The 13435-nt window shown below is 36.3% G+C and overlaps 1 protein-coding gene across 1 annotated transcript in view; it reads right to left on the bottom strand.

Moving 5' to 3' along the window:
* LOC109423367 (uncharacterized) overlaps positions 1 to 13435 on the bottom strand; it is a 45616-nt gene that overhangs the window by 3677 nt on the left and 28504 nt on the right. The window contains exons 18-28 of the mRNA XM_062848683.1: positions 12198 to 12365; positions 12005 to 12130; positions 11157 to 11708; positions 10887 to 11102; positions 10652 to 10819; positions 10457 to 10589; positions 1258 to 1745; positions 1050 to 1196; positions 828 to 989; positions 528 to 686; positions 17 to 445 (exon numbers count right to left, since the gene is read on the bottom strand). Of these exons, the coding sequence (XP_062704667.1) occupies positions 17 to 445; positions 528 to 686; positions 828 to 989; positions 1050 to 1196; positions 1258 to 1745; positions 10457 to 10589; positions 10652 to 10819; positions 10887 to 11102; positions 11157 to 11708; positions 12005 to 12130; positions 12198 to 12365 (2748 nt within the window). The remainder of the gene's footprint in view (positions 1 to 16; positions 446 to 527; positions 687 to 827; positions 990 to 1049; positions 1197 to 1257; positions 1746 to 10456; positions 10590 to 10651; positions 10820 to 10886; positions 11103 to 11156; positions 11709 to 12004; positions 12131 to 12197; positions 12366 to 13435) is intronic.

Genomic DNA, 13435 nt, shown 5'->3' with positions numbered 1-13435 from the left:
TTTAAATAGAACTTACCCATTTTCTTCTGAACTTTTCTCAGAATCGCTCGTATTCTTATCATCAGGTTTGAAAACTTCACTTAACGTTGAAGTGTTTGTACCTGAAGCTATGTTTGATTCCTCGTCTTCACAAGGTTCAACTTTTACTTCGCCTATGTCAATAGTATCTTCCAAGTCTGCTGAATATTCAGTTTTTATCTCATAATTATTAGGCAAACCACTTTGAGAGACTGATTCCAGATGCGAACTCCCACTGTAGGTGTTCTCAGAAAAAGATTCTGCTTCTACTCCAAAAGCCAGTGTTGATTCGTTTTCATCACGAGGTTCAGATTTCACATTCACATGTTCTTCTAACGGCTGCTGTTGCACATCCATCATGGCTTTATCCTGATTTTCATGAGCTAGTTTAGCATAATCTGAATTATTTGGGGTCTTCGAAGCTTGGCTACAAAGGGGATATGAAAACGGACAATTTTTGCGTGACGTTATTCATAGAGGTTCCCTAACTTTTTAGAATGGTTTTATACCTTGCGGAAACCTGCGAGTTTATTCGGTGAACACGGTTTTTGTGCAACGTCAGTTTGTATTTATGCGAAAACGTAAGTTTACACACTTCACATTTGAACGTTAATGCTTCCCGTTCGCGCTTGCTTTCATGCATTCTCAAGTGGTCTTGAAATGCACTTCTGAAAAAAGAAAGTTTTTTTTGGCTTCAATCAACACTTCAGTAACAAATTTTGAAAACGACGTATAATCAATGGTGTAGCATTGATTATACGTCTTTTTCAAAACTTGTTACTGACTTAATACTTTCAAATACACCATACTTGCGAACAAACGATTTTCCACAATTTGGTTCTGTACACTCAATCCTTTTAGCTGCATGATAGTTCACGTGCGTTTTAAGTTTTCTACGATCCTGAAAAGTCTTTTGACACACATTACACTGCCCAGGTTGGTGCCTCTCGTTATGCGCCTGTAGTGCATTCCTGTGACGAAGAAGAAACATTAAATTTACATTTCTGATGTTACCAACACGTGCTACTTACCGAGTAGAAAATGACTTTTCGCATATGGAACAGTAAAGTGACACAATCTTCTCTTCCTCAACTGGCATTTCGATGGGAGGTTGAGGTTGAATTTCTGGCAGTTTGTCTAAATGTTCCTGAGAACGGTTATGCTTTTTCAACTGAGTTCTGCAATACCAAGAAAATTTCAAATTGAATATTTCGTTTAAGAACCAAGAAAACAACTTACTCATATAGGAATTTCACTTGGCAGACCAGGCATTCGAACGGTTTTGGCTCGTGTACCAATTTGATGTGATGCCTCAGGTGTTGTTTGGTCCGATATGACTTAGGACATAGATTGCACTTATGTGATTCAACATCTTCATTCTTTCCAGCGAGAGCTGCTAGGTTGTCTGATGATACTTCGTACAATTGAAATGACTCCATGTCTTCCTGGGTATGAGTTTCGATTTTCACTTTTCCTATGTCAAACATATCTTCTGCTCCAATCGACTGATGGTCATCCGGCGGCTTATCTGATAATTCTGCATAGTCTTCCCTGTGAGTTTCAGTTTTTACTTCACCAATTTCCATCACAGTTTGCATATCGAGCTTATCCTGATCAATTGGATTTGATGATTCGATTTTAAAACTCCTAGACAAATCCAGTGTTTCCGGTTCGTCTGATGATATTCGTTCCACTTTCATTTGTTTGTTAACCATTGTGTTTTTTTTTTTAATTTTAATTTAGGTATATCCTTTCTAACAAAATTTAATGTAATCCTTCGTCAAACGAACGGCTGTTGTCCTTCCCAGAAAATTTGTTTACGTTTGCTATCTCAAAGTTAACAAAAAAAATGTTGTGACAGTTCTCAACGAAGGAAAATAGGTAAACATTTCACTACTACGCATGCATTTAGACTCGCATTCACGTTGTTTAGACCAAGGTGAGGGTGATGCAGTTATAACTTATAACTGTATGCAACTATACATGTATAGAGCTACCAATAATGTGGTTTAGTCTCTTCCCAGTGTGACTGTTATGCGATTATCACCCAATGAAAGTCTCTCATTGAGTATAACCCTCATTCTTGTTTACGATCGAATCCACTTTCAAACGTTAGCACTCCCGTTTACGCCAGCAAAATCAAATGGGATACGGTTTCGAACGCCTTGGCAAGCGAAGAGTCCATGAATTTAACTCAAGGAAAGCACTTTGCATCTTTTTTTTTACCATATTCTGGTAAATAAGCAAGAAAAATAGAAAATCCCAGACTTTATGTAAATGACTGCTTGGTTTCAGTGACAATTACCCACCCCTATGATAAACCTACTACTCCTCCTGAAAGAAATGCGCATTAGCAAAAATTAAAACAAAATGAAAGACAAACTACATCAAATTTTTGATCCTGCATTCCTTTCCTTATTACTTTAGGTAGTCAAATAGCAAGATCAAAATTTAATGTGGAAGATCTTACGCCGTAACGCACCATTCCAAGGTGATCTACCCACGTTACGGGACAATATAAATCTGGAACGTCCATCTGGGCTATCACAATTTTTGAGGCGCAGGAGCTAATTTTAAAATCGATGTAAAATTGGCTTTCAGAGTTGAGCTATCCTCTGATCTGCGGTTTTCATGTTTAACTCGGTTCGGTGTTTCTTTCATTCCCTCGTTGCTTATGCGAGTGAAACCTGTTCATAAAATCTCCGCATATCATTCCAATCCACGCTAATTTCGCTTCTGCTCTTGCTATCCTGTACCACTCTCAGTTTAGCTCAGTAGGAAACTGCTGGGATGTAACAAATGTTACAATCGGAAAATATACAGTAAAACTACTAGAGCGATTCCACGAACAAGTGGGAAATTTTTCCAGTTTTTATTTTTTGTATTTTTTGATTTGCATGGAACCTTGCATACAAGTTTTTGGGGAACAAAGACGCCGTTTTGCATACTTGGTTCGCCATTTTTAATCTAGCCTTACTTATGAGAAGGGCCTATGAAAAATGCACATGATATCTTCAAAAAATTGTATCTCGAAAACGGTTTGTCCGATCGGTTTGGTGTCTTCGGCGAAGTTTTAGACAATTGTTGGTGCTATATGGAGAAAATATGCACGGTAAAAAAATATGTTTGGTTTTTGTGATTTGAACTAAAATATAGATTTTCCCTCAAAAGTGACATGTCAATATTTTTTTTATTATCCTTATGTTATAGCTGACTGAAAATGCTACCTAGTGCACAGTGGGTTGTTCTGGAGAAAAATAGGTTACAATGAAAAAAAAAATGTTTTAAAAAATTACGGTTTTCAAAAAAAGCTATTAAGTAAAGTCAAAAAAGTTTGTCGCCCTAATTTTATGAAAGTACATCAAATTTGCAAGAAAAAAGTACTTCGGTAACATTTTTCTAAGATGCACCGTTTAGAAGATATTACTAATTTAATATTGATTTTTTTGATAACTTAATAAGTTTTAGCCCTTTTCGAATGTACTCCGTGTTTCTCCAGTTTCAAAAGTATTTTTTTCGGAAAGATTGGAAAATTTTGAGTTAAAATGACACTGACAGCTTAAAGATTTGAGTGAAATTCTCTGCCTTAAAAGTATTTTGAAAAACAAGTTACAAAATCCCACTATCAGGAACAATGATTTCTTCCAGTGGTTTTTGGTGTATTGTGTTGAAAATGTGCATTCAACTCTTGCATATCGCAAGCTCCTCAATTAGCAAGATTCAAAAGAGCGAATAAGGCTTATTTTTCAGGGGTGGTATTTGTGCGCAATAAAAAATAACATTATACTTTGTACATCAGTTTATTTTTATTCCTGTATTTTTATCAAATTATTGTTTACACAACTTTCTTAACAATATCGAATATTTTGGCATCATTGTCAGGGCAGTTTGAATAAAGCTTTGCCTTTATTGTATTTTCTGATAGAGGAAGAAATGAGTGGAATTTTTGAGTTCCTTGAATTGTTTTTGCATTATTATATTGATAATTTAGCTGCAAAGACATATTTTCGTATTCTTCTGGAGTAGAATAACAAAATGACAACTTTGTAAGTTCTTCTTCTTTTCGTTTGTTTGCCCAATTAAACAACTCTCTTGCAGTCTTTATCGGGTGTTCGCGTTCTTTGGCTAAACTTGCTCTGGTAGCCATGCGTTTTATCGTACCTCCAATAGCATCGCATGGACCTTTTCCGTGCGATGTTGCGAAGAAATGGCATTCAGCGTCAATACCATACTTTGACTTAAACTTACAAAGGCTAGAAAAGTTTTTTCGGTTTTTATACTGTGAAGCAGCACCATCTGACATAAAATAAATTTTTTTCATGTTTTTATTTTGATCAATTTGTAAAAAGTTCATCATTTTATCAATAAACAAATTGACAGCGACTGAATCATCCCGAATAGATTTTTACAATTCGTGGTATCGTGTATATTATAAGCTTTCTATTCAATGAATGATAATCATACAAGTAATAATAGCCCAATGATCAAATGATGTGAACTGTGAAAATATGATTTTTCAATACTTTTCATGAATCATAGAACAAATGATTATGACACATCCAATGATAACTATACAATTTTGAATGATTCGATTTGCCTAAATTCACTGTCTTTGGCTAAAAAGTTTGTGTTAGAAAGATGCAGAGGAGTTGTAGAATCCGCATCCTAATCAGTGTACGCTAAGCGCATGGCAGTGATCATGGAAAACTGCACTCAATGACGCGCTGCAATTCATATTTTGCATATTTTGCAGCCTTTTTGTGATGCAATGATGCTGCCACACATATTAGCGCAGGATGAAGCATGCTTTCCTGAATATTTGCGAGTCATTACCCAAGCATTAGAAAAACGTACCTTACATGAAACAACGAATTTGTGCGTCGACCTTGTCGGCGTTCCCGGCGGTGACCCGCATTGAGTCCTTAGACGAACGTTGCTTCATGTTGTTTCTGCATACACTTTCGGTCAACTTTTACAAAACTGCCTTCTAAACACTCGCGAGCACATTGTCGATGTGGTATAACAAGAAAAGCACTTCTGAAAAACGGAGTCACCAGCCCAGCAGCAGCCAACAGTTCGATTCCCAACCGGTTAAAAAAAAACTCCTAGCACTACCAAAATAAACACAACAGATGACGTCATGAACTGTACAGTAGTTGGATCTGCAGGGGTGTATCATTTTTTAAGTCGGTAAGGTAGAGCTGTGAAATATTTCAGTTTTCGTTTTTATTATTCAGTGTATCATAAAACAAATGATAAAGTGATCATAATGTGTACAATTTGATGAAATTTTTGTTCGTGAAAATAGCCGTTTTTGAATGGTAACGATACTTAACAACCCATTCGGTCTATCATTCCAACTCCGGATATGATTCCTGTTATCATTAATATGATTCACATTATCATTGGTTTATGATCCATTTTATGATTCCACGAATAATAAGAAAATGATTGATTGTATCATAACTGTATGATATCGTTTTATTCGGGATGTCTTAGTTCTTCTGAAATTATAATGAAGCTAAAATGTTTAATTTGCCTATTTTCAGTATAATATATTACGAAAGGATGGATTGTGGCCTGTTGCACGTTCCAATGGTGTGATTGAACTTCATCCTGCAAAACGAAGCTGTAATTTTCAGAAAAGTCACAAATAGCCAAAAATTCACCATCTTGCAAGTTTTGTTTTGTAGTTTTCAAAAAATTGGATGGTTCGGTTTTTACAAAATCATGCGGAATCAAACTTTCTAATTTTGAGCTGAAAAATGTAACAAAGTCATCGGTTTGCTTTACAATAGTTTCTAAATCACATCTGTCAGTGGTAACCCATTGTTCGAATGAAAGCTTTTCAACAAAGTTTTCTTCCAGTTGGTTCAATAAACTGTCTTCTAAAACTGAGGTATCTGGGCAGTTTTTACATCTTCGTAGATGGCAATGAGTTGTCTTATTTTCGCAAAGTAATCTATTCGTTAATGTTTTTAGATCATTCAAGACATTGTATTTTTTTAAGCTATGTAGAATTAAATTGACATTTTCATGCGTAGTGCAAACGCAAACATTATGTGTTCCTGTGATAGTCAATAGTTTACATTGCCTTGGCCGGAGGCTTGCAAATGATGAAAACCCAATTTTTACATTGACGTACACTTCATTAAAGCGATTAAAAGCTTCTCTTAATGTCATCATTAACAATCTTTTCTGAACAGCTAATCTCTTATTTCCTGTCTTTACGCTAGCAAAATCTCTCTGGCCTGGCATTGCACGGCTTATATCATCGTCCTCAAAAAAATTCAAAACCAGTTCTTTTGTTTCATTACTCAAAGCTTTTCCAGAGCTTGAACCTTGAGATGAATCTAAAGGGTGATACGGTCAAAATTTGGTCACACAATTTGTTTCATAACTTGAGACTGCGTACACCAAAACAGCTGAATTTTGGACCAGTAATGCTACATTATATGTAGCTTAAACCATAAAATTTTCATCAAAATCGGTTTAGTATTTGCGGAGATATTGTGAATCCTGAAAACTGCAATTTTAAAATTTTGTACAAAGTGGATTTAAAAATAAGAACACATGTTTACTCTTTTTTTTATAGAGCCAGAAATACTGAACCAATTTCAATGAAAATTTTTCTGTGTGTAAAGTATACATATCAAAATGTTATGTAAAAATTTCATTCAATTTGATTCAGCCGTTACAAAGTTATATTTGTTTAGGTGGTCAAATTTTGTCAAATTTTGTCGAGTCAAGTCAAATTTTGGTCACACAATTTTTTTCACAACTTAAGATTGCGTACACCAAAACAGCTGATTTTTGGATCAGTAATGGTACATTATATGTAGCTTGTACCATAAAATTTTCATCCAAATCGGTCTAGTATTTGCGGAGATATTGTTGAATCCTGAGATCCGCAATTTTAAAATTTTGTGCAAAGAGGATTCATACATTTTTACTGTTTTATTTATAGAGCCAGAGATACTTAACCGATTTCAATGAAAATTTTTCTGTATGTGTAGTATGCATATCAAAATGTTGTGTAAAAATTTCATTCAATTTGGTCCAGCCGTTACAAAGTTATATTTGCTTAAGTGGCACCCGGTCAGTTTTTTCATATTCAAACTGTTACAACTTTGAAAGTATTCATACAAAATGGCTCAAAATTTTACTAAGAACGTATTTTCATAATAGTACTATACTGTAAAATTTTGATAAAAATCGGAGCAGTATTGGTAGTTCTAAAATCAAAATTGTGCTTTATTGACCTTAAATTTCCGAAAATTTACTATGGAGCGCCTTTGTACAAAATTTTAAAAAGGTAGGTCGATGGTTTTGTCTATATATCAACCAATACTCAATCGATTTTGATGAAAATTTTATGGTATAAGCTACATATAATGTAGCATTACTGGTCCAAAATTCAGCTGTTTTGGTGTACGCAGTCTAAAGTTATGAAAAAAATTGTGTGACCAAATTTTGACCGTATCACCCTTTAATACATTATTTTTTTCCTTTCTTGCATCTGATGCCATATTTCTACTAGTTTTAAATTCGTCTACAATTTTTTTGTACTGACCATGATTTTGGTAACAATGATAAAATTGATAGTTTTTCTTGCCTTGTGGCTGAATTTAAAAATTTAATTTTCATATTTTCTATGACTTCATTAAACTCGTTTGCTTTTTCTGTTTTAGCGTCTAATTTAAAAAGATTTCTTCGTACACCTTCGACGATTTCAGCGCACTTTTTTTCAGGATAGTGAACATTTTTAACCTTACCTAAATCTATAGGCGAAACACGAATAGCTGCTATTCCTCGGTTGAATATTTCGACGTCTACAGGCATCGTGAATTGTGCTTAGCGTAGACGCTGATGGTATCGTGACCAAACTTTCATAGCTTTGCGAATCAGGTACAACAGGTATGGTCTGAACAGTTGGCATCCTTGAGCCACCGGCTACGCTTTGTTCTTCGTTTTGGGTGAGGTGAGCTCTTGAATCAATATGTAGGCGGCAAGACGAACAAATACGAAAATCCTTGGTGTTCAGTGTGGATACCTTGGAAAATCCAATTGACTTTAGTTTTTGGATGATACCATCCGTGAGATATCGCAGCTCTTTCGAACACTGAATGTCTTTGAATGGACGAATACATCTGATTTTACTCATTTTGTAATCTGTAACATAGAAAATATTTTTCAATTGTTAGTTTTGAACGAAAATATCACAACACATATAATTAAAATGTGTATTTAAAACTTACCTTTGCACCAAAACGTGTTACACTTCCCTTTACAATTATTATGTTATCAAACAACACTGGATCTAGTTCAAAAACACTGGATTATTAGCTGAAATTACTATGAAATCACTATGCTTCTAGCAACCTTTCTGCATTTACTGTTTGGTTTTCCCTAGTAGATACTGGATGAATTCAGAACCGAGTCAGACATTATTATACAGCTCACGGGTATAAATCATAGAATGCTGGGTAAAGACTGCTGGAAGATAGGTAGAGTTGAACGCTCAGGTATCGTCAGGTACGAGTTTGGAGAGTTGGAGCGAGGTAGATTTGCTGGCGTAGGTATATTGTTATTGAAGAAGATTGTAAATTGTATATACCTGGAATGAATAAAGAGTGCGGCGGTTGTTGATTGAGGTATCAGTCGGCAGCCGTCTAGTTTGATGGAAGGTGACTAATATTATACTAATATTATACCGATTTTAATCAAAATTGGCTGAAATCTTGCGAAAAGCTGGAATTATACTAATGTCATCGTGTCAGACTACGTTGATTTGATCCACTTTTTTGTTTATTGATCTTTGTTCTGCCGCTTGTGTTGTGTGTAAGAGGTAGCGGTCGCGTTCGAATGAAATAAAGCAAGCTGACACCCGACCGCGACAACGAAACGAAGGCAGTGAAAAGTGTCGAATGTTTACAAGCCTGGGCCAGCGTGGCCATGGTGGACTAGTTCCAACAAAGACCAAGTTTACAATCACCAACTGTACGTAGTACAGCTAACTGGTATCTAATTACCTGTATCTAATACTTATTAGCACGTTTTCAGCAGAAGGCAATAAAAACCACTGGAAGAAATCATTGTTCTTGATAGTGGGATTTTGTAACTTGTTTCAAAATACTTCTAAGGCAGAGAATTTCACTCAAATCTTTAAGCTGTCAGTGTCATTTTAACTCAAAATTTTCCAATCTTTCCGAAAAAAATATTTTTGAAACTGGAGAAACACGGAGTACATCCGAAAAGGGCTAAAACTTATTAAGTTATCAAAAAAATCAATATTAAATTAGTAATATCTTCTAAACGGTGCATCTTAGAATAATGTTACCGAAGTACTTTTTTCTTGCAAATTTGATGTACTTTCATAAAATTAGGGCGACAAACTTTTTTGACTTTACTTAATAGCTTTTTTTGAAAACCGTAATTTTTTAAAACATTTTTTTTTCATTGTAACCTATTTTTCTCCAGAACAACCCACTGTGCACTAGGTAGCATTTTCAGTCAGCTATAACATAAGGATAATAAAAAAAATATTGACATGTCACTTTTGAGGGAAAATCTATATTTTAGTTCAAATCACAAAAACCAAACATATTTTTTTACCGTGCATATTTTCTCCATATAGCACCAACAATTGTCTAAAACTTCGCTGAAGACACCAAATCGATCGGACAAACCGTTTTCGAGATACAATTTTTTGAAGATATCATGTGCATTTTTCATAGGCCCTTCTCATAAGTAAGGCTAGATTCAAAATGGCGAACCAAGTATGCAAAACGGCGTTTTTCTCCCCCAAAGACTTGTATGCAAGGTTTCATCAAAATAAAGATATATGAAAATTACTCGTTGCTGAAATGATATGGAACCGCTCACTAGGACGTGATAACCACTATAGAAAATTGGATTGTCTTCGCTGTTATTGTTTTGGACACATTGTCTTTTGTCATTTTCATCGAAAAGTATCACAATCATCAGTTAATGTACTCTACAAATTTTGAGACTCTGTATTGCTGACTGCACCCCAAATTGGACTGACACAATAGTGTGCACACACCTTCAAAGTGTGATTACAATGCAGGGATACGTTGGATCGAATTGAGGTCTTCGGTGCACTTATTCCTTGTAAATGGATGAATAAGTGCCCCGAAGACGTCAAGACGATCCGAGGCAAATGTGCACTTTTATCACACTTTTTAGACGTGCCATAAAAAGTGTGATAGTCCAATTTGGGATGTAGTCTGCAATATCGACATGAATGTATCAGTTCACTGCGCAGCCAAAACACATTGACCATGAAAGAGAGCTACGATTTACGATTAACGAGGCATTTTTCGTAACTCGTACTGCATTGAGATAGCTACTGAACACCAAGGCATGTCTTTAGTACCACTCGTGAACGACGACGTTGCTGTTTCACACCGGCTTACTTACTCGACGGGTTCTCATTAGTGGATGTTTCTGATTGCTCATCGGATTCAACCCCTGCTGTAATACTAGATGACGGCAAAGCGGTGTCATGAAACTCATCATGTTTTTTCATGTGTAGGTACAGGTTATTACTAAAAATACAGTTTAATGAATGATTTCGAAAAAAACAACACCAATAGATAGAATAATTTACCGCCTCAAACACGTTTTACTGCAAAAGGGACACTGATGTTTCTTTACAGCATGTGTTTTCATATGCTGACTCCGCCTATGGATAGTTGGGAAAGTTTTATCGCAAATTTCACACTGCAAGCCCGATTGGTCATTTTTGTGAAGCCGCATATGCTTTTCTAAAAGCGCCCTAGAATAGAACAAAAAAAAAGTTACCTAAAATGGTTTCTTAAGATAAAGAAATTTCAATAGTTTACCTCCTAGTAAACGCACTTTCGCAAATATCACAAGCGTGCTCTTTCGGTCCATGCACAAGTTTCTTGTGTTTTGTTAGGGTGCATTTAACGGGGTAACTTTTTTGACATATGTCGCATTGGAATCGTCTTTCAATGTTAGTTTTATCCACCGCTGGTTTTGACTGCCTGCGCTCATGAATTGAATCATGCGTTGGAATGTGTCGCTGCAGTGCTGGCCTACAATTCAGCTCAACGTTAGAATGGGAGAATAAGAAAATCTAAATTTCTTACCGATCAACAAATGGCCTTCCACATATAGGACAAATGAAATTTTTCGGACCGTGTACCTTCCGGTTATGTTGCCACCATTGTCGTCTGTTCGGAAGCACCTTACCGCAGGTATTGCACTTGACTGCTAGAATCATTTCTTGAATTGCTGAACTATCAATTGTTGGGTCTTTCACGTTCGTTTTTCTCAAATTCGGCGTATCCTCGAGACGGACGCCTTCATCATTTGGAAGAGTTCCATTTTCCATCCCCCCAATGTCAGACGATTTCACATCTCCATTTTCGTTTTGATCAATGCTTTTGTTGCTTTTTCCGACATATGGTTGTATACTAGTTGACGATAAATCAACAGATGATGAATCAAGTTTGGAATGACAATCTTCTGGTTTGGAATTATCTGACGATGATTTTCGTTTCTTCTGTTTAGTTGGTTCACTTGTATGCATTGCTTCAAGTTTTCCAGACTCGGACGGACAATTTGCAATTGAATTTACATTATTTCCAACATCATTGGTTGATATTTCAAGTTCTTCCTTCTGCGCATTAAAGCGTGAACTGAAAATAGAAAGAACGAGATTTTTTTACGAAAACTACTTGGTAATGAAAACTTTTCTTGTCATCGGTTTACGACTTCGGACATTTTCCACATGATATTGCGTGAATTGAGAGCCTAAAACTTCCGCCACCTCTAATTTAGGTCCGCCATGTTCAATTTTGGTCGGCCATTTTGGATTTTCTCAGAGTTGATCATTATACTGATGTGACTACTGTTGAAAATTCGTTTTTTCTAGTGAAACGATGTTCACTTTGGTAATATGTACTGGAAAGCCAAAAACGTTTGATGAGCTTACCTGCCATCCTCGGAAGCGGATGCTTCGGAATTTCCTGCAAGCTTGCGAAGACTGCTCAAAGTTGGATTCTCTACCAGGGTCCAGTGCTCCTTTTCGTGCGATTGCATATGTACCAACAAATTCGCTCTGAAACGAAGAGGTATCAGAAAATTTTACTCGTTTGGTTTGATCAAACCCTAAAGCGTCGGGTTACCGAAATAAACAATCTTTGTTGCACAGGTGACACCTGTACTGCTTTGGGGCATGGGCTCTCATGTGAAGACGCTTCAATTTATGACTTGCAAACGTTTTATTGCACAACTCACATTCCATTACCACGCCGTCGAAGATGTGAGTGCGTTCATGTTGTTGTAAGGTGAATCTGAAATAAGAGTACTGTTTGTAGTGTTTGGTTTGGGATTCGGAAGAATTCTAAATGGAAATGTGAATCCTCATTAGGGTTCCCATCCGTCCTGATTTAGCAGGACATGTCCTGATTTTGGACTAACTGTGTGCAAAATTTCTTAACAAATCCGATGAGTATAACTCATTTTTGAGAAAATACATGAAATGTTCTGATTTTCTATGCTGTGTAGATGGCACCCTGATCCCCTTTAGAGCAGAGAAAAAATAGAAATTGCATTTGAACTCATTCAATACTATACTTTACAATAGATCTATAGATCTATCTATATATATAAAAATGAATTTCTGTCTGTCTGTCTGTCTGTCTGTCTGTCTGTCTGTCTGTCTGTCTGACCGCTATGCATTCGGAAACTACTGAACCGATCGGTGTGAAATTTTGTATGTGGGTGCTGTCGGGGCCGGGGAAGGTTCTTAGCTTGGTGTGAGACCTCTCCGGTCTTTGGAACGGGGGGCTCCCATACAGATGACCTTGCGGGAGACGTCCCTTTGGAGCTGCATGTCAAAAAACACAGTAGGCAGGCAGTACGACGTTTGCCGGGACAGCTAGTTCACTATAAAATGTGATGTAAATTGTCTGAATTCCCAGTTCAGATGACATTAGATATGTCTGAAAGATGGCACTAGATTAAAGTGACCAGACGTCCCGGATTGTGCGGGACAGTCCCGGATTTAAGCTAGTCGTCCCGCATTGTGAAGTGTCCCGGAAATGTCCCAGATTCAGCAATCACTAAAATATTATAAATAAAATCTTATTTTGAGAAATTTTTGAGTAAGGCCAGAAAAGTACCAATGAACAAAATGGCAGAACAAGATATGAATCTTTCAGCGAAATACTGATAAAATGCCTTAGTAACCTCTCAGGGAAAGTTTTCGAGGGACATTGTTGAAGTTTTTCAAAATTCACTTGCAACAATCCCTTCATGATTTTCTTAAGCAAGGGAGTTTGAAATTTCCACAGGATTTCCCCTGTTTTTAAGGGTTTCTTCGAAAACTCCTCCAGCTATTCATATAATAATGCCTGAAAAG

This window comes from Aedes albopictus, chromosome 2, assembly GCF_035046485.1.
Source record: "Aedes albopictus strain Foshan chromosome 2, AalbF5, whole genome shotgun sequence".
NCBI classification, from domain to species: Eukaryota; Metazoa; Arthropoda; class Insecta; order Diptera; family Culicidae; genus Aedes; species Aedes albopictus.
The sequence above is the reverse complement of the archived record's forward strand: the minus strand, read 5'-3'. Positions and strand labels throughout refer to the sequence as shown.